Source organism: Brassica napus, chromosome A6, assembly GCF_020379485.1.
Source record: "Brassica napus cultivar Da-Ae chromosome A6, Da-Ae, whole genome shotgun sequence".
Lineage (NCBI taxonomy): Eukaryota > Viridiplantae > Streptophyta > Magnoliopsida > Brassicales > Brassicaceae > Brassica > Brassica napus.
In genome coordinates, this window is record NC_063439.1 from 19038429 (window position 1) to 19065378 (window position 26950).

At 32.2% G+C, this 26950-nt stretch overlaps 6 protein-coding genes across 6 annotated transcripts; all 6 read right to left on the bottom strand.

The window, feature by feature from the left end:
* Nucleotides 1-989: 989 nt before the first annotated feature.
* LOC106351921 (peroxidase 69-like) lies at nt 990-2444 on the bottom strand. The gene is made up of 3 exons (XM_013791636.3): nt 1925-2444; nt 1674-1833; nt 990-1590 (listed from the first exon to the last, which is right to left on the bottom strand). Exons 1-3 carry the CDS (start codon nt 2351-2353, stop codon nt 1175-1177), a joined length of 1005 nt encoding a protein of 334 aa, XP_013647090.2. The 5' UTR covers nt 2354-2444; the 3' UTR covers nt 990-1174.
* Nucleotides 2445-5825: 3381 nt separating this feature from the next.
* Nucleotides 5826-10018, bottom strand: LOC106351920 (peroxidase 70-like). Its single transcript, XM_013791635.3, has 3 exons — nt 7722-10018; nt 7473-7632; nt 5826-6909 (listed from the first exon to the last, which is right to left on the bottom strand). The coding sequence occupies exons 1-3, from the start codon at nt 8145-8147 to the stop codon at nt 6494-6496; spliced, it is 1002 nt and encodes a 333-aa protein (XP_013647089.2). The 5' UTR covers nt 8148-10018; the 3' UTR covers nt 5826-6493.
* A 1068-nt stretch (nt 10019-11086) lies between these two features.
* Nucleotides 11087-12683, bottom strand: LOC106348078 (peroxidase 71). Its single transcript, XM_013787731.3, has 3 exons — nt 12198-12683; nt 11936-12098; nt 11087-11740 (listed from the first exon to the last, which is right to left on the bottom strand). The coding sequence occupies exons 1-3, from the start codon at nt 12615-12617 to the stop codon at nt 11337-11339; spliced, it is 987 nt and encodes a 328-aa protein (XP_013643185.1). The 5' UTR covers nt 12618-12683; the 3' UTR covers nt 11087-11336.
* A 9982-nt stretch (nt 12684-22665) lies between these two features.
* LOC106351919 lies at nt 22666-24071 on the bottom strand. Its single transcript, XM_013791633.3, has 7 exons — nt 23938-24071; nt 23591-23702; nt 23454-23516; nt 23332-23379; nt 23073-23126; nt 22923-22977; nt 22666-22839 (listed from the first exon to the last, which is right to left on the bottom strand). The coding sequence occupies exons 2-7, from the start codon at nt 23669-23671 to the stop codon at nt 22814-22816; spliced, it is 327 nt and encodes a 108-aa protein (XP_013647087.1). The 5' UTR covers nt 23672-23702; nt 23938-24071; the 3' UTR covers nt 22666-22813.
* Nucleotides 24072-24502: 431 nt separating this feature from the next.
* On the bottom strand, nt 24503-24855 carry LOC106351918 (40S ribosomal protein S28-2). Its single transcript, XM_048781944.1, has one exon. The coding sequence runs from the start codon at nt 24853-24855 to the stop codon at nt 24661-24663; it is 195 nt and encodes a 64-aa protein (XP_048637901.1). The 3' UTR covers nt 24503-24660.
* On the bottom strand, nt 24503-26900 carry LOC106348077 (release factor glutamine methyltransferase). Its single transcript, XM_013787730.3, has 4 exons — nt 26131-26900; nt 25800-26045; nt 25153-25681; nt 24503-24856 (listed from the first exon to the last, which is right to left on the bottom strand). Exons 1-3 carry the CDS (start codon nt 26878-26880, stop codon nt 25550-25552), a joined length of 1128 nt encoding a protein of 375 aa, XP_013643184.2. The 5' UTR covers nt 26881-26900; the 3' UTR covers nt 24503-24856; nt 25153-25549.
* Nucleotides 26901-26950: the final 50 nt, after the last annotated feature.

Below are 26950 nucleotides of genomic sequence, written 5' to 3' on the forward strand. Positions count from 1 at the left end.
TTATCATAAAATATTTTGTACATTAGATATCATTTAAATTTAAAATGTGAAATATTTTAATTTGTGTTTCATATTTGTAAATAAAAATATAAAAAAATTATAAGAACATAATATGTTTTATGGATAAAATGTGTTGTATAATCCTGAAATATAAAAATTGCCATTGAACTTTAAGAAAATATAAATAATTTATGTAAGAAATTTATAATTAGTTTCAAAATTCTATGTACTTAATTTTTGTATAATTTATAATATTTATATAAGAAAAAATATTTCTTTTGAAGTTTTAAAAATTAAATAATTTATATAAGAAAAAATTCTAAGTAGTTTCGAAATTTAATATTTTGATTTTTGCATAATTAATATATATTTTATGATTTATATTTTACTATAATATGTTTTCGTAAAAATACAATAATTTAAATATGTTATTGTATTTAATTTTAAAATAATAATCACAGTATTTTTGATTAATTTTAATTGTAAAATCTAAATATTTATTGCTATTTTGTTGTATTGTTTTAAAGTAATGTATTGATTAATTTTTGAAAATAAAAAAATACAGCAAAACCAAAAACCAAAATCAAAATCTAAAATTCAAAAATCAAAAACTAAAAGCTGAAAACTAAAAACTAAAATTTAAAAACCAAAAACTAAAATCTAAAAACCAAAAAGTAAAACTAAAACTAAAAATCACTGAAACAATTATCACCTAAGTAGTTACGATACAGTAATTAAACAATGGATCATGATTAGTGATTGCAACTTCGCCGGAAATCGGAATCCAACATATTGAATTCATGCATTTGACCAAACCATATAATATATAATCATCTAATGTTTTGGTTAATCTTGATTAGTTATTAACTTACATATTTAATTATGAATCGATAATCATTACTGATATTAGTTTTCATTCATCTAATGTAATCAAACGTCTTCTTCTTTATATAATTCGTTCATGCAAATACCTTCCGTACTCGAGTAAAGAAATAAATGACAATCTTAGAGTATAATACATTCATGTTACAAGTACAATCTTACACTTGAATATTCGTAACGTAACAATCAAACCACAAGATGATATAGCAAACTTATTGTATAAAACAAATGATTATTCATTAACCATCATAGATTAAAACCAAACCACACTGTTGTGCTTTCATATTCTTAATCAGTTGATCCTAGAGCAAACCCGACGAATCTCCCCATCTGATCCTGTCTTAACGTCTATAAGACTCATCTTGACCATCGACTTCCCGAACTCTGTTCCAAACCTCAGTGATGGTCGGCGTAAGCCTAATAACCGTTCTATGATGGCTCGAGTCTCGGGGTCCCTCCATAAGACTAGGTCGGATTGGAGAACCACACGGCTTGACCTCACGTTCCTTAGGAACGATGTGTCAAACCTGCCAACACTACCATCGTCTAAGTCGACTCGGGCTGATGCGTCTCCGGTTAGAGGGCATCGATTCTGAACCAATGGTACGAACCTCGGATTGATTGATGGGTCGGGTTGTCCGGTGCCGTTGAAGTTAAAGAACCTGCCTCTTACCAAACCGCAACCAGCAGTTCCTATTGTGTGTCCGCCTAGTCAAACCAAAACTCGTAATATTAGCATTATTAGCTAGTACTGAATGTTTTTATACTCGCTGAATGTAATGAAAACATACCAACAAGAGTTACGAGGTCTATTGTGTTGAGAGTTTTAGCAGCGAAGTCTCGCTTCTGCTTGTCGACGGGGTCGAACGGTCCGGGTAAGATCACGTCTGAGGCTTGCGAGATTCGGCCGTCCAGACGTCCCAATGGCACTCGCCACCCCTGACCACCGGTCTGCATTCGGTTACACAAAATACGTTAGATACTATATGTTTATACGTGCGTGTGACAATTTAAACCAATATAATTAATTTAAATATGTTACCAAAACAACAGCTTCGCGTGCAGCAAGGGTGAGGATATCAGCGCAAGAAACAGTTCTAGGACAAGCAACCTCAAGCCTAGCCTTAGCTTCTTCAATAGCTTCAAACCCTCTCAATGAACGGTTTGGAACGGCGGTTCTCTCGCTAGTATTACCAGCGAGGAGAACTGAGCCATCGCAGCCACGAACAAAGCAATCGTGAAAATGCATACGCAAAATCCCGGGTGCATTAGCCGGGTTGGACCGGACATGTGCTCGAACCACCGAAGCCACGATGGACTCTACGTTTCGGCATCTATTGCCATAATACCCAACACGTGGTCTTCGACCACCACCTCCACGGCTTGAACCACGATTTCCTTGTGCAGTTGCAGCTGCAACCAATACTAAAATCGTTACTAGAATGAATAGTAAGGTATAACTGCGACCCATTTTGTATGTTGTTTGGTAATTAATGTATAAGAAAGTATTCGAGCTTTGTTTTTGTTTGTTGTGCGTGTTTGAGTTTGGTGTTAAAGGGTAAGTATTTATAGGCAAAAAAAGTCTTGGTAATAAGAATTGCAACGATCAACTTCGGCACGCGACGCCGAATTTTATGGGAGTTATATTATTATAAGTTGCTATAGTTAATCATGAAATAATAATTAGTTGCATTCTGGTTTTGACGAGTCGGTCCATTTAACATATATGTACTATGCATTTTTTGAACAAATATTATGCATTTTTCATTGTTTATGTATCCTTGATATATCGAAGCGCCTTCGCTTTAAGTTATAAATGATTGATAATAGATTCAAAATTTTGATAAAATCATAGTTATAATCCGATCATATGGAGATAAATTGTACGTATAATTATTGCGTTGCGATAATATAGTTTTCGAGTGTTTGGTCAGAACATGGTAATGATAATGAAATTGTACAGGGTATAGTTGACTTTTTAAAATGATTAAATTTATATTCTATAATAGTTTTGAGTTAACTTCTTAATATTGTTTTTGGCTTAGTAATATAGTATACTAGTTTAACATCCGCGCCTTATACGGAATGAACCTTTTATATAAGAATTAGTTTTATGTATTTTTATTTGTTTAACGTTTTTTACATATTATGAAAAAAAATAAAAATATATATATTGAATAATTGACAAACTATTAACTGTTGCATATGTAACTAAATTGACACAAATACACAAATTACAGAAAACACTTTTATTTATTTAAAATCATTTTGTGGTAAATACATTTAACAATTATTTTTTCTATTTTGTATTGTAAGTAAATAAATTTAAAATATTAATATGGATATATAGCATATTTTTAATATGACTATTTATTACATGAAACTTCTTAATTATATAGTTTTGTGATCATTTGTATTTTTTAACAAATTTTTTAAACTATGAATAACAAAACTTTTAGTGTGAGTTTTTTAATATTTTAATAATTTATAATCTGTTTTGAAAATTGAATGGAAATTTTGAAATTAAAATATTAATTTCTCAATACTTGCTCAATGCTAATTTTAAAATTAAAACAAGAGTTCTATGAGGAATTAAAAATCTAAAAGTATTCACCGCCATGGAATCTTTCAACTTATCGGAGAAGAAGTGCGTGCATGGGTAGGCTACAAAACGAAGAGAATACGATAATGATGACTTTAATCAGTAGTTAATCACTTCCCATGATTAAAGTAATTAAACGAATACAATCATTATATTATACTGACAGCTGGTTTGCTTATGTGTAAATTTTCTTATGACGAAATTATTTTTTCCTGATGACGATAAAACGCGTGTGACCGTTAAATAACAACTTTTTTTTTTTCTTAACTTTGAAAAACAACTTGTATGCCTGCTTGTGCACCCCAAAAAAACTTGTATATTTAGGGAATGATTAGTAAAGGTTGTAACTTTATATTTTTTATTGTAGAATTTAATCCGTAGATTTATTTTATGTAGTTTTCATTGCTGTAACTTTTTAAAGTACTAAAATTTTGTTCTGAAAATAAAGTTCTATACAGCTATATTTTGATTTTGCAGAGATTTTTTTGATGCGAGTTTTTTAAAGAAAAAATAGTTTGATTGGTTGACATATATAACTTTAGACTAAATTTTGACTGTCCAGAGCATCCACAACCACAACCAACCATCCTCTTAGTTTAACTTTTTTTATAATAGAAGTATCTGGTTGGATTTCGATCCAACCGACTAGTACTCTAGAAATTTGTTGACAGACAGATCCGATTATACGTAATGGGAACCATAAATCCATATCATACCTCCACAAAAACGAATAAATCTGAATTTAGTGTCCCAAAATGCTTAACACATTTTCAAACTCGCAATACCACTCGATCCCGCTTGTGTAGTGATGCTTACTTAGTTTAAGTAAGTACAGTATTTAGATCGAAGTAATGGTCTTCAATCAGCTTGAATATTTTTTCTTGATCATAGATTATAATTCTCACGTATAAAACCACATTACACTTTTTCTTTCTTTCTAAAACGTAGTAAATTAACTTAAATTGAATATGAAAATGTCGGTCAATATAATCAGTATTTAAAATCAACCAAACTAACTGCATTTTGTTTTTTGCGGAACTCTGCATTTGTTAAGATATAATAACCAAATAAAAATCTCACTAAAAAAACATTTCGAAAATGTTATGAGCCTAGCCGGTATATTGAAAAGGACCAAGTCTATGCCATTAAACATCATTATCTTACTATCCTTTTGACGAAGTATGCATAGTTGTATAGTCGACTTTCTATTACATTCATAAATTCAACACTTATTCCTCTTGAATGTGTTATCAATCAAATATTTTATACAAAGCTTACGAAACTCAGGCAAAAATGGTGTAATTGTTGTAGAATTCTATTTGTACGTAACAGAATCACGAACATATAGTTTTTTTTTGTGTTACAATGAATTTAAATCCATAGATAACTTCTTACTTTTAAAAATATTAGTGATAAACAAGGTCTTTAAAACTATGATAAATGTATGATGTTAATTGGAAAAGGTTATACTAGCCGGTAGAAGAGAGAAAAAGCATATACAACCTTTAGTTGACAAGAGATGCATGTATTTTTTTTAAACGAAGTTGACAAGAGATGTCTTGTTTAATGAAACCACCAAGTGACAACTTCGATGCCATGATATCATTGACTCGCTTTTTCTTTATTATCAAAGTCAACCACTATGTTATTGTTATTCCATTAATCATTTTCCACTAATGATTAGATTCATTTTCGTACAGTGAATTCAAACTGATTCTTTATATCTTTATTGACTTTCACATATTTTCTATTATCTTCTTATAAGTTATATTCAACTCCAGTTTCATTTAAAATTGGAGATAAACAGAAAATATAAATTTGAAAAGTGTAATGAATCATAATCCGTGCTTCAACTTTAATATATACAGTATAACCTCTATAAATTAATAATGTTGGGATTTTAAAATTTTATTAATCTATAAAGATATTAATTTACAAAAAAAATTATTTAGATTTTTTTATTTTAAGATATATTTATTAGTTAAGAAAAATATTTGATTTTAGTGCATATAAATTAATTTTTATTTTTTGAGATTTGACATCTATATTAATTTTATTATATTATTTGGTGTATATAATATATATTTCCTAGAACTTAAATGTGGTTTGAGATATAATATTACTAAATCTCATCAAAAATTTATTAAGTGTTAAGAAAATATAAAGATAATTTTAGTGTGAATATAAAAAAACGATATAATAATAGTTTCTTACTTATATAAAATATGTATACATATAAATTTTTAATTTACAATTTTAATGGGGCCATATATTTATATAGAATTTTCTATAAAATATTATCTTATTATTTTATCGATTTGTGTCAAATTTTGAACTGGCCCAAGTTGGAATTGTCAAAATTTATTAATTTATAGAGATTATTAAATTATCGAGTATTAATTTATAGATGTTTTACTGTACATGACTAATCAAAGGAAACTTGTAACGGCCCGACCGTCCACGGCTAATGGCTACCCACCCCATTCACTCGGCCTGTGGGCCCTATTTCATCTGACGGGTGGGTGGTGCATTAATTTTCCAAAGTCCAAAATTCTTGTTTACTGACCTTGCAATCACCGATTGTTTTCCGTGCTTTTGCCTCACTCGCACGGTATCGCGAATCACTTCCTGATAGGTCATCCACCATTTCACTACTCCAGTCCAAACACGCTTAACTCTAGAATTATAAACGGATGTCTGACAAAAAATATAAGTCGATTTTGGTAACATAGGTAGCCAAATCAATTCTCCTAAGCGTTTTCATATATCACGGATGTTACAAAACTATTTCCTTAGTTTTATTCTATAACACTTTTTTGTAACATGATTCTGTAACACTTATTTCCTCATATTCATGCATCGACGTAATTAAACACTATAATCATGCTAGAAAATGCTTAATCATTATTTGTTTGTTATCCTTGGAAAGCTGGAGAGTCTATTGAACTTTATATCTCCATGTTTTATTTATTACTTTTATGACATCATAATAGTTTCCTTTATGTTTTATCAATTGATCGCAGAACAAACCCTACGAATCTCCCCATCCAAACCGGTCTTGACCTCAGTCAGACTCATCTTAGACATCGACCTGGCAAACTCGGGTCCAAACAGCAAAAACGGAAACCGTAGTCCCAGCAACCGCTCCACGATGGGACGAGTCTCGGGATCATTCCATAGGACCTGGTCAGACTCAAGGACACCTCGACCAAACCTCAAGTTGTTAAGGTACGAAGTGTCGAACTGGCCTTCACTTCCCAGGTCCAGCGCGACACGAGTAGCGGCGTTGCCGTTGAGAGGACATTGAGATTGGATCTGAGGGACGAAATTCGGGTTGATGGTTGGGTCAGGACTTCCTGTGTTTTTGTAGTTGAAGAACCTATCCCTAAACACACCACACCCCACCGTTCCTATCGTGTGTCCGGCTGTTTATACACAAAACCCACTATGTAAATTGGAGTGTATCTCAAGATAGTTTCAAATTGTGTAATTTGCAATACATTATACAACGTATTTTATAAATTCTAGCTTAACTTAATTAAGATGTAATAAATTGTGAAATATTGTTAAATCTATACCAATATACCATGCTACTATATATAAATTTATTTACACATGTAACACATACTTAGTTCTATATGGGCTATACATATAGAGGTTAAGAGTAAAAGCACCTCCAATGGAGTGTTCTATTCTAAATATGAATATGTATATATATATATAAAATATATACATACACACATTCATATTTAGAACTCCAATGGATAGAACCTGAAAGTTATATGCAAATCTAAAACTAAATAAATTTATTACCCTAAAATTTACACTTTCATGCATATCATTCAATTCTTTTTTTTTTAGAAAAGAAAAGTAAAAGCTTTATGTGGTATTTATAATGGATTAATATTAAAAAAAACATTCAAATTAAAAAAAATCGAAAAATTAGGATTGAAACTAGGAGAAGCCTAAACTAAATTTATTTACGTACCAGCAAGGACAACTAGATCTTGGGTGTTAAGATATTTCGCAGCGAACCTCTGCTTCTGCACCGCAACTGAGTCTGTAGGTTCCGGCAAATCAACATTCGAGGCTAATGAAACCCTACCATCGAGTCGTCCTAATGGAACTGGCCACCATGGTCCACCTGTCTATTCATGCATAATCAAACTTCCATTAGGTTACGTAAAGTTATAAATAATAGTTAGACTTAAAATATAAAATAAAATATAGGTTATACCAGAACGACGAAGTCACGAGCAGCTAGTGCGAGAATATCAGCACAAGAGACTGTTAGAGGACAAGCGATCTCAAGCTGAGTCTTAGCTTCTTCGATAACGTTAAACCCTCTCAACGATTGATTTGGAATCGCCGTTTTCTCAGAGTTAGGTCCGTCGAGGAGAATGGAACCGTCGCAGCCACGGACGAAACAATCGTGAAAATGCATACGCAAAATGCCCGGAGCATTGGCTGGATTTGTGAAATAGTTAGACTGGACCACGGACCGCACTATCGATTCTACATTCCAGCATGCACTACTGTAATACCCGACCCGTGGCCTTGGGAGGAATGTGTACGGTCTTGTGGTTGCGGTTGCTGTTGCGGCCAGGACAAGGAATAACGGTAAGAAAACACCGTGGGGGTTAAAATTAGTAACACTTGCCATATATATTAGTTTCTTCTTAGTTTTTAACTAGATGATTCATATATATTTGTGAAAACAATTCAGATTATTACTTTGGATATGTTGTGTTATATAGTTTGAGATTTTGGTTTATGTATTTATACTGGAAAAGAGTAATAGATTCGTGGCTGTAAATGAGTAAACAAAGCCGGGCTACGAATACATTAATTAACTAATTGGAGCTACGTTTTACCGATATTGTATTTTATAATCGTTGTAACAGATTTGTTTTATAATTAATATTAGCATATATGAATAAGGTCCTTGTATGTACCTAACTACCTACATTTAGATTTGTGAATTTCTTCTTCTTTTTTACCTAGTTTTTTTTTGGGGCCGATGGCTTTATTAGGTAAATTATGGGAAAACAATAGTATTAGTTGAACCGCAACAAAAGAGTGGTCAGTGAATTAGTTTTATCATCACGAACGTCCAACATTAGACGGTGAAGTTAGTATAAAAAAAAAAAAAATCTTGCATGCATGGCTTTCCACCGTTAAATTATTTCTTCTAACCGATATTAATACGCATTATGGGGGATACATAAGACTAATACAAACAACTTGTTCACATGTTATTTTTCCTTAACACATAAATATCTAATTCAATGATCGGTGTTTACACAAACTAAAGCAGTTAATATAGTATGTATCTTTTGTGTAGTTGTCTTGATATACATATACTCACAATTTAAGAATATCATAACTGTCTAGTGAAGATTTATATAAATCACTATATTTTAATGAATGATCACTAGGCGTTAATTTAGGCACAGTGCATGAGAATTACGAACTAAGTTAAATATTATGAATATTTGACTAGAAGAGTGGGACACCTCTTTCAATCTGTCTTCTTAGCGAATGTTTGTCTACGGAATAATACTACGTCCTTTTACGTTTTGTATTAAAAATGATTCTTTTTTTTTTCGGACTTTAAGCTGGATCTGTTCTTTAGCTGTTACAATTCATACTCGTATAAAAGTATTACTTGCATTTGAAGATCTATAATTAAAAATAGGAGCGTGTGGTGAATAAGGCGGGTTTTTGTCAAATTTTCTTGTAATTACTTAATTAAAAAATTGGTTGTTTACGAAAAGTTGATTTTCTTAATTATATCACAAATTCAAACTTTCATTTATATGAAGTGTTATTTTTTTAAATCGATATTTCACCAAAAATAATAATCAAAATATTCATTTGCCTATTTCTGTATCTTACCTTTATATTTTAAGTTGATCAATAATATTTTAGATGACAAAAGACTTGTATACTTATAATCAAAGATCGAAAAATAATGTATTTTTGCGGTGGTGGAGTGGAGATATGGAACTTTGATAGAATCAATTACTCGATTGGATTGTGGCATCTATTTTATTCTATCAAAACAGGAAATAGGAATTGAAACAATATAATATAAATGGAATCGTTGAAATAATAGACCATTTACACGGATGTTGTCTTCTACTCGAGATGTTTTGGAAGTTTTAGTTTCGAATCAAAATATTGACAAGACTCGTGAGTCATGTACCACGCCATCTTACCTTTTCTCTTTATCTTAACATTTCTGCCAAAAAAAAAAACCTACACTAATTATGTATAAAATTACAGTCATATGCAATTTAAGGACAACTTATATAGTGAAGAAGGCATCAGCTAAAAATCTAATAAATCATTTGAAGTGTGAAAATAATTGCTTGCTCGGTCTACATCAATACAGCTAATGCATTCACTTAATAACACAGTCAAACTTAATTAATACACGTACATGTACCATATTAATTAACTATAATAGCTTGTAGGATTGCCAAAGTTTATTAAACAGTTGCATTGCAAAAAAATGTCAGTGACAAAGATAAAGATATGCTCAAATTCATGATTATATATGGTTTAATATATTGTATTTTTGTCTCTTTTGTTTGTTGTTGTTGCATTGGCTAATATGCTTTATTTTGCTTTATTATTTACATTAGTAAATAAAGTCATAAAGTTAAACTTCTTTTGTCTGCAAAACAAATAATTATTTATTTTTATCAACTATACACTAATCAAATATAAATCCTTAATTGGTTGCCCAATCAACTATCTATTTTACTTTGAGAAGACTGGAACACGAGAGTTTAACGAATCATTGACATTATTCACTAGTTTGTTATGTGCACCGCCATGAATGTAATGATATTTGGGGGGTAACATTGGGTACAATAGAAATTATGCGTATACATCCACTTAAATACAGATACAAAACACACTAAGACCTCATAAAGTGTTTAAAAACACACACTAAGAGCTCATAAATTTTGATAACGCAACAAATAATTGGGGGTTCAAAATTATAAAGATCCTGATTAATTGACTAACATATTTGCAAATTAATAAGGGGTGAATATTTGACCAGAATTTTAACAGTTGATTATTTGTTTTTTTTCAACATGTATGCATAATTGGACCGTAACACCAAAGCTACACTAAACTATGTTTTCTAGTCATTATTTTAATAAATTTGATGAGCATAAAAAGTTAATTAAGAACCCATCATTTTTGAAGTATACGTACATCAAATGTGTGTATGCGACTATACCTTTCGATACATATGCCATTAGATGTGGTAGTCTGGTTTCGGTTTAATTCGCTCATTTATTTTTCGTCACCTTGTTACCTCTCAAAATCCATGAGAACATGTAGCAAAATATACATAATCTAATACAGAAAAGTAAGTATCAGACGCCTTGTTTCATTTTTTATATAGTCAAATTGTATTCCATATTTATTGTACTTTCGTAAATGATCTAAATTTAGATAAATCTCATTTTTCTGCTTAGCCAGTTTATCTAGCCACAGTTAAATCATTGGTGGTACATGAGCATTACCCTCGGAAGTCTACTCATGGTTAACGGAAATTATAAAATATAAGAATACAAAATAGAGCCAAACTCATCACGAGTCATGCAATTATTTGTGAAGAAGTGACATTTTACTAATTTCACCAAGTAAAGCCAAAAGAAATCGAATACAAACATCTTATAGATACATTTTTTCACCAACCCACTTTTGGGCTTTTCTTATGTCGTTTTCTATTGGTTTATTTATTATTGAAACTAAAATCATAATAGAAACAAGTATTTAGCCAGCCATGAAAGTTTATCCATGACTAACCACTGTTTTAATAATTTACTTAATTAACCGCGGAGCAAACCCTACGAATTTCTCCACTAGCCCCAGTAAGTACACCAATATTACTCATCCTGACCATTGCCCTGGCAAAATCACCGTTGAAGGTGCTTCTAGGACTCATCAACTGTTGCACAATGGGTCTAGTTGCGGGGTCGGTCCAGAGGACTTGGTCGGATTGGAGGACTCCACGGCCACGGCTTAGGTTGTTGAAATAGGATGTGTCAAAAGTAGTTGCACTTCCGGTGTCGAGATCAACGCGCACGCTGGCATCACCGTTTTGGGGACATTGTGTCTGAAGCTGCGCCAAAAACGTCGGGTCAATGGTTGGATCCGCAGGGCCTGTGGTGCTGTTGAATAGTCTGTTCCTGAATGTAGCGCACCCCGCTGTTCCGATCGTGTGTCCTCCTGTTAAAATTACACAACTGGTTTACTATACGTTGTTGTTAAAAGTCGCAGATGATTTTTTTTCGGATAAGGTTTTCATTTTCTATATTTTAAAATAAAACTTTCTATGCAAAAATTGGACACATATAAGAGTTTCTTAACGTTAACTTTTGGTAATTTATAGGTCTTGGATTGTGTAAAATGTAAACCACTGACCGACGAGGACGACGAGCTCGCGGGTACTGAGTCCCAAAGCAGAGAACTTCTGTTGTTGAACGGCGACGGAATCACCGGGACCAGGGAGATTATTAGCGTTCGAAGCCAAAGAAACTCGACCATCTCTACGTCCGGTTGGTACGGGCCAACTTGTTCCTCTTGTCTGCATGAAAATTATTCCATGCACGTAAAAAACGTTACTTAAAAGTTACAAATAAAATAATATAACTGCATGCAACGTTACTAATTAATTAGAACTTACGAGGACAACGGAGTCACGAGCGGCTAAAGCTAAAATATCAGCACAAGAGACGACTCCAGGGCAAGCAGCTTCGAGCTGGGTTTTGGCGTTGTCTATGACTTCAAATCCACGGAGGTTGAGGTTCGGAACGGCTGTTCTCTCAGTGTTAGTTCCCGTTATAAGGATGGAACCGTCACAGCCTTGGACGAAGCAGTCGTGGAAATGCATTCTTAGTATTCCTGGTGCGATTCTAGGGTTAGAGCTGAATCCAGCTGTCACGGCGTTTCGGACAATGGTTTCGGCGTTAGGACATGTGGTTGAGTAAAACCCTATCCTCGTGCCAGAACCAGGACCGGGCCTTGCGGCAGCTTGGCCATGGACCGAGATGACTAGACAACTGAGGAAGGTAATGAAAACGCACAATGATCTAACAAAATTCATCTTTGATATGTTTATATTTTAGGGTTTTTAGCTAGAGAAGATCAAGTGTGTTTTTTTAGTTTTGAGTGAGTAGAATTAGTAAGTTTTAGGGTGTTATTTATAGAAGGAGTTGACAAGTCAATGAATAACGTGTCAGTCAACCAAACCGGCTTTTAGTGTTTGCTAGTGTCTGTGTGGAGCTGTGGATTAGATTTTTTTTTTTTTGGAACACTAGCTGTGGATTAGATAAAACGACGTTGTTTGTGAGATATTCAAAACTCCGAAAGCGCGTGCTGTTTTGGGCCAGTGCGGTATTAGCTGGGCCACTCGTTGACTTTAAAAGCATTTTCTTTTGGATTTGTTCTCTTTGATCATTCTATGAACTTGAATGATTGAATATGTAGTGGTATAAGTATTGTTTACGTAGGAGTTTTGAATTTTGGTTCAAGTCTACTTTATTTGTTACAAAAATTATACTTAAATAAGGGCATAGTGTTTGTAATTAGGATTCATCCATTTTTAATTTCTGGATATCTTTTTTTTTTGTTAACAGTTTGTGGATATCAATTAGAGGATGAGAACGAACCATAACAAAGTGGACTGGTCTCCAAGTGGAGCTCAATGCGAAAACAACCTAAACTTAACCAGAGCAAGTCCGCATGTAAATTCCCTTTAGTGGCACGGACGCACATCTGAGGGTGTGTCATGGTCAGGCAACGGTTTCTGGTTTCGGGCGCCAGAGCAAGTCCACATGTAAATTTCCTAGTGACCAGTGCGAGTCGAATCTGGGTCCATACTTGCAACCACAAGCCGTTTACCACCAAACTAACTCGTCCTGGTTTTTTATATTTAATTTATTTAAAGTAGTACCAAAAAAAAATGCAAAACCTTATCCATTCGTTATTTTATTAGTTTGTGTAAATGTTAACTCCTTCATTCGTTACATACTGTAGCTGTAGATTTTCTGACTTCTATAGTTTAAGTTATATACTAGATTTTGATCCGCGCTTTCAAAGTGTGGAATCATTTCTTTTTAAAATTTCATTTAAATTAATAAATACTTGTCGAATCTATATTTTAATAGATTTTTTATTTGTTTATAGTCAATTTTTATAATATTGTCTTCTTTATTTTTTTAATTATTATTAAAATAAAAATGTTTGTCCTATATTATCCTACGTAGATCCTGTTGGTTTGTTCGAAGGTGTGGGTTTGAATAGAAAATCGGTGTTGCCTATTTATAATATTGATCGGATTCAAAGCGAGGTGTTAGGTTTTAGGAGAAACTTGGGGAGAAAGTTGGGGGATCTTTTCTTTAAAATCGAATATCTCTATATTTTAATATTAGTTTTTGGAAAATTCAATTATCATGTCAAACAGTTAAAATATTTTTCTGCGTGTTCCTCAAGTTGGGGGATCTTCTTTTTATTTGATTTGATTCTGTAAATCTTTGAATACAAAATGAGATTTAAAACGATTTAATGGGCTTAAAAAACAAAAATGTAAGTAGCAAATTAGTTGGACTTTTCATTTTCGAAAAATATTTAAAACAATTAAGACAATTAAAAAAGGGAATGAAATGTTTTGTAATTAATAGAAAAATTCAGGGGTAGATTCATAAGAAGTATTTTGCTTTAATAGTATAGATGTTTTTAGCTAACTATTAATATATATTCTGGCGAATATAACTATTAAAACATGGTTGAGAAAATGATTGTTTTTTCAAACTTGCCACCAGAAAATGATTGTTTTAGGGAGAAAATTTCGGTTAATATCGAACACTACTCTGGTAATTAAAAGAAAGATTAGTGTAGGGACATCCCCTATATATTATTTGAGAAGCATTGCAACATTTTTTTGTAGCCACGTGTCATCACTAGAATGATTCTTAGAATCTTTAGAGAAATAGATTGGTCCATCTAAATATATAATAAGTTTTTTATTAAACCACAATAAATATATTATTAATGTGCTTCATTATTTCCTTAAATAAGATTACGGAATTTCCTAATATGGCTAAAGTATATATGACAATTAATAATTTTGAATAATAAAGATTTGATAAAAATAAGTGTGTATTATAATTATATTTGTTTAATTTTAAGCTATTAAAATAAATTAAACAATCATAGTAACCATATAATAAAAATTAAAAAAATTATTTATATTATATTTTGAATTTTTAAAAACGAGTATAAGTTACTAAAACTGTTAAAAGTTTCACATTCAAATTTTGTGATCTATAATTTAAAACTTTTGTTATGACATGATACAAATAATTAAAAAATAATATAAGTTGAAAGTCTCATTTAATAAGTATTCAAAAATAAAAGATATATAAATATGTGTATTATTTTAAATTAAACTATATGCCATATAAAAATACATAAATATCTTAATTTTGAAATTTACTTTGAACATTTTTTTGATAAAAAAAATAGAAAAAATATTGACAACTTAATTTCTTAAAATATTATAAATTACTTAAACCATTAATCCCACAGTGAAAATTTTATTATCACTAATTAGATTTTTTGCTATAACAGATACAAATGATAAAAAATAAATATGAGCAAAAACCATCATCTAATAAATATTAATATTAAAATATGCCATATATATGTTACTATCATTTAAATTTAATTATATATTATATCAAATAGAAAAAATATTTTTTCGATTTATAAAATTTATTTATATGTTCGCACTAATTTAATTATATAAGTATTAGATAATGACTATTTAATTATTTAATATATATTTATTATTTCATAATATGTTATAAACATATAATATATAAAATAATTTATATATATAATATTCATTCCGCGCAAGGCGCAGATCTTAATCTAGTATATATATATATATATATCCTAAAACTTATGAGCCTTATTTTTGTATTCCTCTGAATACTGATCGTTTATTTGGTCATCGATATACGTTGTTTTGACTAAATATATACGTTATTTTACTATATTGTACGTTTTGCCAACCAAAGAAACAAGATCAAGAGTTCCACGATTCTTTCAAACTATTGATTATTGTTTGATGTTTGTATTTGAATCTTGAACTGGTTATAATTATCATTTAAAAATTTTGAATGAAAACGTATATATATGCTAAGAAAAAGAAGAAAAATAATATAATTGATATATTTTTAAGAAAAATGATATATATGTCTTTCCTGATAAGTTAGCCTTCGGGGTGGCCATAAAGTTTTACCAAAATACATGTACTGAAGATAAATACAATAAATTACGAATAGTAATGATGTTTTTGCGAAGCTGACTTTTGAGAAGACTAAGACATCATAAGATAAGTCGGACACCGACTGTGGAATCCGGCAATTAGTGAGACAGTTTTGGAAGTATCTTCCGGTGAAACTTCTCCGATTTCCATATCCAACCAAATCTTCCTTATCTTCCGGTTTCTATATTTTCGCTTTCTTGACATCATGTGTGTTGAAGTTCCAATGAACATAGTATATATATGGATGTATACCAATATTTTGGATTTAATATATTTGGCAAGTAACTACTTATAATATCTGCGAACGTATGTGTGTTATATTGTGCGGCTTTCATTCAGCAATTCTATGCCTATCAACAAAGTTGATGAAATAGCTGACTTTGTGTATTCCAGGGAAAATATATATATTTGATTTGATTACTAAGCACGTGCTATTCCTTTTTCAAACCATGCATGATGTCTAATGAGTTGATAGGATAAATTTCTGACTACATATGCATTTTCTTAACACTATGTATTTAGTGTCTGAAAATCAGTTGCTTGAGATATTCTCCTTTTAGAGACACCTCTAGCATAGTTAGAGTTTTCAAAGTGAGCTAAGTTGCTCAGTTTAACTCAAATTCGTGAAGCAAATATTTCATAAATGAGCTCAGCTCAACCCATTTATCTTCAATAAGATATAAACAAGTATCATTATCTTAAAATAGTGAGAGAAAGTACATATACCACCATACTTCTCAATTTGCATGGAGAAGATATCTGCTACGACAGTTACACGAAAAAAGATATCTGCTACGTCGCCTTATGATTCCAACGTCGTCGCAACATTAACATCAGTTTTTCAATTAATAGTTATAGTTAAGGGTTAATTTGCTGAATAACCAACTTTGGCATCAAAATTAAGTGAGTAGCATTGATTTTGACGTAATGTAATATCTATCATTTATGCCAATTGTTATCCGGTTCTGCCCCTTCTTCCTGTAATCATCCGGTAATATTGTATTGCTAGATATGACTTGGTCAAAATAACGTAGGGTAAAGATTAAATTAAATACTACTTTATTTGATATAAACACATGCAGCCACGTACCAATTTAATCCACCCAAAATTTTCTTATTGCTGGTCAATAATGAATCACTATTATTTACAAACACATCACGTAAAAGAACTCATGTCACAAATTTACTTATAACATATTTATTTACTATATGAAGTAGAATGAGCGGATAGAAACATAATTTAAAAAAAAAAAGTGTATAAACCCTAAACCCAAAAAAACATATAAATTTCTAAATACTAAATCCTAAACTCTAATCACTAAACCCTAACTCAAATATAAACCCTAAACCCAAATATAAACACAAAACCCAAATAGAATGAAACAAAATAAATAACATAGTACATATTGGTGAAACTATAAAATGTCTATGATTGCATGAAAGAAGTTAGTGTTGACCCAACCATACCCCTCACCTTCTAAATACTAAACCCTAAATTCTAGTCACTAAACCCTAATCCAAATATACCCTAAACGCTAAACCTAAATAAATAGATTAAGCTAAACCCTAATCAAAGAAGTATAAACCCAAATAGAATGTATATAATATGGTTTACTATACCCAAACATTTACTTAGTAAATCTAAACCCTAGGCAAGAACCTATAAACCAAAATTCAAATATAAACACAAAATCTAAATAGAATGGAACAAAATAAATAACATAGTACATATTGGTGAAACTATAAAATGTTTATGATTGCATGAAAGAAGTTAACGCTGACCCCAACCATACCCCCTCACCTTCTAAATACTAAACCCTAAATTCTAGTCACTAATCACCCTAATCACTAAGTATTATAGAAATACTAAAACCACATCCATAATCTTTAAATACTAAACACTATCCCAACTCCTAAATACTATGGCTATCACTAAACCCAAACCTCAACCACTACCTTCCAAATACTAAACCCTAAATTTTAATCACTAAACCCTAAACCCAAGTAAAAACCCTAAACCTAAGTATAAATCCTAAACCCAAGTATAAACCCTAAACCCAAATAGAATGAAACAAAATACATAGTATAGTACATATTGGTGAACAAAATAGAACACTCTTTATTAATCGTCAAATGGAACGATACATGATAGGGTCACCATCAAACCTCAACCCCACCTTCCAAATACTAAACCCTAAATCTTAATCACTAAACCCTAAACCCAAATATAAACTCTAAACCCAAATAGAATGGAAAAAAATACATAGTATAGTACTTGGTGAAGAAAATAACACCTTCTTTATTAATCATCAACTGGAACGATACATGATAAATACATATAGTAACAGACTATTTTAAATTACATAACATGAATAAAACATTCATAATACATATTGTTTTACATTTCTATTCTATACGCATAAAATAGAATAGAACACAATGTTACAACAACTGTTCATCTTCTCCGATCAATTCAAGGATATACACAGCGAGAAAGATATGTGTAACTGGCAACATCCGTGAGAATAGTACATGTAACCGCCTCGTAAACCGAAAAGATTAAGGTGATTGAAGGAAGAGTTGACGAACCTTGCGGCGGTGCCGTTTACGTTGTCGGCGACTCCATAGATTTCAGATGCGCAAAGCTTTTTGTCAGTAGCGAAGCGAGTCATTGCAGATGGGCATCTCATAGGCAAAGCTACTCCAGAAATGGTTTTGGTGGTTACACAGTGGATCAAAAATGGAGAAGAAACAACCCACGTTCTACAAGGTATGTGATTCTCCAAAGGCCACGTTGTATGTGTGTAAGGTAAGTATTATTAATTTAATTTTTTTTTAGTTTACAGGTTTTACCGGTTGTGTAAGAGGGCATAGTAGTATTATTATATAAAAGATGCATGGTGTATTGGTGTATTAGGGTATTTAGACATAGAATGAATTATAATTTGTTTGAAGGTTATACAGCCAAATTTCCCTATAGTTATCTTATAAACTTTGTCAATGTTACCTAATCCGATGAAACTTAACCTGTATACATCAAATAGTTAGGCCAATGATGTCTAAAATTATTTCTAGGCCCTGTTCAAAATAGTATTAACGGTATTTAAACAATAGTTTTAATTAAATAGTTTTAAAGGCTAATATTTTTATGAGAAATTGTTTGAAATACAATAAAGTGAACATCACTTTCTAAGAATATCTTCAATCAAAAATATCATAACATTTAGGTTTAAATTTTAGTATTTAAGGAGTGGATTGAATTTATAAAAATTTATAAAAAATTTATGAGATTTAGTTTAGTCATTTTTCATCACAAAATTTAAAAATGGTTACAAATTCTGGCAAAATTAGAATTCTCCCTTTTATATATATACTAGATTTTGACCTCGCGCTTTCGTTTTGTTTGGGTTATAAATAGTTGGATATGAATTAATATTTTTCGTCTTTTGGCTTTTCGGATACTTAAAATATATTTTTTTGCTCCTAAATATCCAAATTGAGCTAGACTATTATGTACCTTTATTACATGTATTTTAGGGTTATTTGAATTATGGACTCGAACTGACTCGATTCCAAAAGGAACCAAACTGAACCATAACCGGAAATATTTCAAATACCTAATTGGATCTAAATGTCAAGGACTCGGAGAATTCAGATTTAAAAAAAAGAAAAAAAAATTACAGGACCTAAACCAAAAACCGAATGCGTATTCTAAGATATCCAGAATGTAAATATATATTAATTATATTTTAAAATCAGGCCGATTCAAGTATTACAAACATGACAAACATGTTTAAGATACATTAGTTATTTGGTTATTTCCAGGTTCATATACATAATAACTGAACATAACTGTATCTGAGAGGACCGTCTCGAACCCTACCCAAAAATTCAAAACTCTAATACCCTAAAGAACTGACTAGTACTGGATGCTCATTCATAAACTTAGGTCTGGACGTTTGGGTCTTGGGTTGGGTTTGGTCCAAAAAAATTCGGGTCTGGATCCTAGAAATTTGGATCCAATAGGTATTCATAATTTTTTTTAGGGTTTGGGTCGGTTCTTCTCGGATTCGGGTCAGTTTTTCTCAGGTCTGGATTGGTTCTGGTCTATAATTAAAATACATGTACAATACTCTTAATTTTCGGATCCATATTGAATTCATGTATTTTCGGATCTTAAAAGTACATGATATACCCAAACCCTATAAAAATTAGTTGAAATTTGTTATATATATTTAAAATTTTACAAAATAACTTTAAATAAACTATTAATAATTAAAATAAAATATTTTTAAACTCTAGATTTTACATTTTAAGCTTCAGATTACTTGAAAATGTCACAAAATAATAACAAAGATTGTTTGTAAAAATATATTTTAACTAAATCATAAAATAAATATAGAAAATAGAACACAAAAAAAATCATAGCTTTGAATATTCATCTTTTCAAGTCAGGTATTAATTGGTTTTTATCACGTCGGGTCAATTTGTTTTTTTCTTTGGTTCAGGTTCTTTTGGATAGAAGAATTTCCGATCCAATACATACTTTAAATTTTCGATTTGGTTTCGGATCGAATATTTTTGAATCAGTTCCGGTTTCAGATTTTCGAGTCCGGGTAAAATGTCCAAGCCTGTTTGATTTTCATGATACAATAACTTCTTTAAATTTTATACTAAACCGTGGTAAATCTTCACTAATTATAGAAACTTTGTGGTAGTTTGAAGTTTATATGTGTATATTTTGGCCTATTTCATTTATAATGAATATGAGACTATATTTCACATATATTTTATGCTTCTGTATATTGAAAAATAATGAGATCATGCAAGTATATTATTAGAGTTACGTTTACCAAAGTTGTTAGACATTTGGTAAGATCCAGTAATCTTAGTTTAAATAAAATCCAAATCATATCTAAAAATCTCAATTAAATTCAAATATTCAATCATCTGAAAATTATGAAAAATTATTTGATCAATAAGTAAGGTAATAGTAGATTTTAAGCTTTATATTAAATTATTGTAGTTAAATGGTCTGTTACGATTGGTTCCATATCATACCAACATGAGCTTTTTTACAGTTTATTCAAATCATCTCTGTTGATCTCAATTTTTTTTTTTGAGTTTTATCATCGTTTAGAAAACAAAGTAAACATAGGAATACTGTAGTGTGTGTTATACCAGATAAACCCATATAGTATGATGCTAACATGTTAAAACTATAGAAATAGAAATCTACTTATATAATGAATCAAAATGTGATAACAATGTGATTATATGTATGCATTTTATGAACGTAAATACATTACTCAAGCTGTTAAAATGACGGGTGACATAAGAATTTATTGGAGAGCTGATACAATTATTGTTTTGGTTCGTGTTTTAGTCAACCAAACCATGTTGTATAATACGTTAGCAAATTTACTAAAGTAATCTTAGAAAAATATTTGGTCAATTATATATATGGTCAAAAAAAGGAAGGACTAAAAATAGGCAAATCTATGGTATAATGTTATTGACTAACTTATTGTTACAAATATATAAGATAAGACTAAAAAAATATTTAAGTCTAAAGAAAGGGTGCAACAACTTTTTTAAGTAGATTTTTTCAGAATGATTCCCTTTTAATAGTATACACTAGATTTTGACCGGGTTTGTTTTCAAAATTAAATATATATTTAAATGAATTTCTACATAATATATATAGTGTATAGGTTTGTGTACATTTGTCCCAAACCGCGAACTAAGCTGTAGCAAAATGAAGAAGAAAAACAAAACCTACATTAAACTGACTTTCATTAATAATCGAGCAAATCTTATATCTCTAGAACCAAAAAAATGAAACCAATCGTGAAACATTGAAATGGTACGAAAAAAATATTTTATTTTTGAAAATGATTTAACTCCTTTGACGAATTAAGATATAAGCATTGTTTTCATATTTGATTCGGACCTGCAATTGGACCAGTAAACTGGTGGCCGTATATAATATGGACTGACTTATATTCTTCATGTAATATTCTATCATGATTATACCAACTGATATGTTTTCACAAAATTCAGATTTAAGGAAAACTTATTAATTAAAAATCTGATAAAACCAAAAATCATGCCATTAACCTGTGAACCGACACAGGTTGACCCGATAAAAACTTAGAAAACTTTGATAATATTTTTTAAAAAACTGATTATAATTCTCATATATTTTATAATAATACGCAAAACTTAAAAAACTATTTGATTTGTCATCTACACGTAAGATTTGTGTAGATGAGAATGGGGCTTACCAATTATGAATGACAAAATCTTCAATAATTTTAATGATAATGTGAATTCGCAAGTATATTCTCGTTTAAAAATATTGTAAATTATATAATTAACTCATAGAAGGAGTAAAAATAGGTGAATGGTATGATATATAATGTTATTGAATATTGAGTTACTTATTGTTTGAGATAAATAAGAGAATATCAAAAAAAATGTTAATCTAATGAAAGGGTCCAACAACCTTCTATGAGTAGATTTTTTCAGAATGTTTCTCTTTTAATAGTATAAATACATGTTTAATGTTACTTTTAAACTTATAAAATCTTAAATTTGGCAATACACCTAAAAAAATTAAAAATTTAGACCATAATTTATATAATTCTTTTCAAATTTTTATATATTTTATATTCAAATCTTTTTCAACAGCTCTATTGAACTTGTTATTAGACTGCCCTGATTTAGGTCTTTCGCGGAAGGTTTCTCATAAACAACATTAAGGTATAATCGGAGATTCCATACAGAAAGGCTAGAACTATAACAATTGGAGACGCTATGCGATCAGAGTTAAGATTTATTGAAAAACATATCTGTTGTTTCAAATGAACAGACAATAACCGATTATAACAAAGTTATTACATAAAGAGTATCCATATCTCTCCCTCTCTCTCTCTCTCTGGCCTCTACTCCTCGTTGTCGGAAACTCATTCTCCCTGAGCAGCCCCTCCATCTGTAATAATATCAGAGCAACGAGATGGAACAGTAAGTCCTTAGTCTTCTTTGAATATGATGAGAAAAAAAGAAAATAATTACCTTCAACGGATGGAGCACATGGAGACTTCCTGTAACGCGTCTGCTGCTGCGTTGGCTGTAGGAGATGGAGACAAAAAAAACTTGAGATAAGATACAGCCGGCATAAAGGAAAAAACAAACACAGCTGAAACGTGGTAGAAGCACGTTTACCTGTAACTTGGGACGAAGAGCTTCTAAGGGTCCCTTTGGCTTCGCAACACCTTGCTGTTTTAAAAACATCAACCATAGAGAAATCTTTAATAAATTGCTAGACGATAGATAGGCGTTTTATATGGGATTATTGATTAGTCGGATGTCTAGATTAATTTTTGAACGTTTAGAAAATCGTTTTGTTTAGGTCCGATTTTTAGATTACTGATATTTGATAACAAGAAAGAAAGAACAAAACTCATGGAAACAAAGTTTTTACCTTTCCAAGAGCCCAATCAGCTGAGTCAAAGTATGCTCGTTCATGGTCCTTATATTAAAAAAACAACACATCTCAGAAACATACACACTCACAAATAGAGGTGAATAAAATTATAAACATACCTTGGAAATGAGAGGTGGTTTCTTTGGCATGAGACCTCCATACTTGCTCTTTACAGCAGCCTCCTACCACACAAGAGGAAGTGTTTACATCATTATTATTAATTGATGATTATTATGCTTTGTGTGTGATGGGATACCTCTTGCTGTGATGATGGCATTGACTTTTCAGCTTCATTGGCGAGGTTCCCTTGCTCTTTCGCATCCTCTACGCTTGACATTGTGATGATGTCTCCTCAACGCCACCAAAATCTAGAGTCGAATTGGAATCAAAATCAACCATGTGATGATGCGAGTCAGTCAGATCTCCACAATGCGATATTATATAAATTTCAATACGAGATCAGATCACAAACCCACACAAAAAAAAATAACGACGGCGAATCAAATAGAATCAAACATAAATCAACAGATCAAATTTGAAATCGAAGCTGATAATAACAAAGCCGTAACGATAACGATGTGGCAAAAATGAGAATCGACTAACCAGGAGGAAGGATTTGTGATTGGCTCTATCTCTGTGTTGTTGTCAAAGAGATCAACGAGAGAGATGATTGAGATAGAAAGGCGCAAGATCCGCGTAGAAAGAGGGTTAAATTGGTAATTCTCGTTTTATTATAATTTACAGCTGCTGCCAGATAGGCCTGCCGCGTTATTTTGTTTGGAACACTGAATGGGCTTGCTCTCCTTAAACGTAAGCCCAAACAAGCCTACACTTATTAATCCAGTGGAGGTTTGTTATACCACAGGCCATGTCTTTATTTTATGTTTGAAAATATAAATTTCAATATTTTGTGAATCTAAACCTCCTGTTCTAACTTGTAAGTTATTTTGTGAGTACAGAGTGAAAGAGAGAAAGAGTGAGATTAATGTAACATATGCAACGCCTCCAAGATTGATCTCAACTACTAAATATGTAATGCGGTTGTTAATCAAAAGTTCAACTACTATTTAGTACACATATATATGAAGAAGCTTTAGAATATTGTGTGATATACCATAGATGATAAATGTTGCCACCTAAACATTTTACCGATTTAAAAGTTTAATGCATGAAAAAAGATTCATTTCTCGATTCAAACATTGTCTCAACAAAATTCAAGTAATTAAAACAGAGTATTTCTTAGACAAAAAGACAACCATAAGGTTAAGAAACATAAGAGGGCAACTGTAGATCATGGTAACACTTTCATAGAGAATGGCATATGAATCAACGGAGTCTTCTGGCTTCTCTCTCGGACTCGAGAAGAGTTAGGATGTCTCCTTCCCTCACCGGTCCTTTAACATTCCTCATGATAAAACGGTCCGAATCTGTGAACTTGACTCTAACCTGAGTCACCTGACCACGAGAACCAGTTCTCCCCATAACCTTCACGACCACGGCGTGCTTGATCTGAGAATCCATTCTGCATTCACAGAAACGTGGCATATTTAAGATCCCCATATCAACCAAAGATCAAATCAACAATTAACCAATAACTATTGTTCTTGCACCACAGACTCCGTAAGTCAGAAAAATGTTCTACAAGTGCTATAGACAATTGAGCAGCAGGAACAATGGGGAAAAATTTAAGAAACTAAGACTCCAGAATCATCACGCAAAGCTTATACGAACTTTTAAGTGACACTAAGAAAGATCCAAGATCGAAAGAAGCGCTGCGAAAACGAAAACGTTATCAGAAGGACCGAGCTATCAACGAACCTGTAAAAGGAGGCGGCGGGAGCTTTACGTGAAATCGATTCTGCTAAAAAACCTAAATTCTGGAAGCTGAGTGATGAACTATATAAAGCATAAATGGGCCACCTCTACAAGCTTATCTAAACTACTATGGCCTTATTAAAGCCCACATTCGTATTACAATTATAATCACAAGTCATTTATTTACCAATGAGGCAATGATTTTATACTAAGACGATTTATCAATTTGAAAAGCTGTTATTTTTATACTCCTTGATATTGACAAACAAAGAAGATTCTTCCGTTGAACTCAGTTCATGATTTTGAGGAAAAAATAATTTCACAACTCCATACATTTTGTAGCTCAAATTAGTACACAAATATTATAGGGAAATGGCACCACAGCGAGTAGAGTTAAATCTCATAGACGAAAGCCAGTCACGAACCGACCGATTCCAGCAAAATCAGAAACTATCTTCACATCAGAGAAACTGTTCTTGAGATCATTTGTCATGTAATCTACGATCATCTTGCTTTGCTTCTCTCCATTAGTCTGCATCATCATACGCCCAAAAGATTCATCATTCATGGTGAATCATGTGATTATTAATACAATTAAGACATAGTGCATCTACTTATAGTGAAGGATTTTTTTATTAAGAGGGAGTGACCTCGAAAGCGAAGAAGCCACCGCTTGTAAGCATCCGAGAAGCCCCATCACAAAGATGGAAAAGACTATCAGTCCCATCAACACCACCATCCAACGCAAGTCTCGGTTCGTGTCTACCAACCTCAGCTTGTAAACCTGGAATGTCATCACTCGGTATGTACGGTGGATTACTCACAAGCCCCACAAGCTTCCCTTCAACATCCTTCAAAGGCCCAAACCAAGACCCTTCTCTTACTTCAATCACTCCCTGGATACAAACCAAAACGTTATCACTATCGTAACAAACAAACCAAAGCTCAAAGAATGTTTCAGAATCTCTCCAACCTACTAACCTCAAGGCCGTATCTTTTAACATTGTTTCCGGCGACAGCGATCGCCACGGGACTGAGATCTGTAGCTACAACTCTCCCACAGCTACCTAATACTTTAGCAACGCCGATCGCAATCGCGCCGCTTCCTGTTCCGAGATCGGCCCAAGTCCCTCTCTTAAACCATTCGTCTCTCGTAACCACCTCCTCAACCATATCGACGATCACCTCCGTCTCTGGTCTCGGAATAAGAACACCTTCCTCGACGCACAGCACCAGGTCTCTCCAGTGCTCGCATCCCACCACGTACTGAAACGGCCGCCGCTTCTCGATCCTCTGACGCCATAGATCGTATAGCTCCTCCAACGACGCTCTCAGCTTCACATTCTTCTCTCCTTCTGTTTCCGTTCTGGTAATCACCGGATGATTGTCTTCGATCGAGTCTTCGATTAGCCATTTCAGCTCGCGGAGGAGGAGGATAGAGTCAAGGCTATCTTCAGCCTTGGGAGAAGAAACCTCTACGGAGGAGGCGAGATCTTTCGCCCAGTCGTGCCATTTCCAAACCTCCGACAAAGGAGCTGCGTGCGACGGCTTTCTAAGGAATAGTGGAGTTTTGGGTGGAGTTATACTAAGAGAATTTGGGGATGGTGTGGATTTTGCCTCTGCAAACGACGCGCATGGCGGTGTCTCTCTCGCCGGAGAAGATGAACAAGCAAAAGAGCGGAGAGGTTTAGCGGCAGAGAGCAAAGAGGTTAACCGCAAGCTTCTTATCATCTCAAGGTTTTTGCCTCTCCAGCAGCAGACCAAATCGGTTTATAACTATTTCTAACTAAACCGGACAATG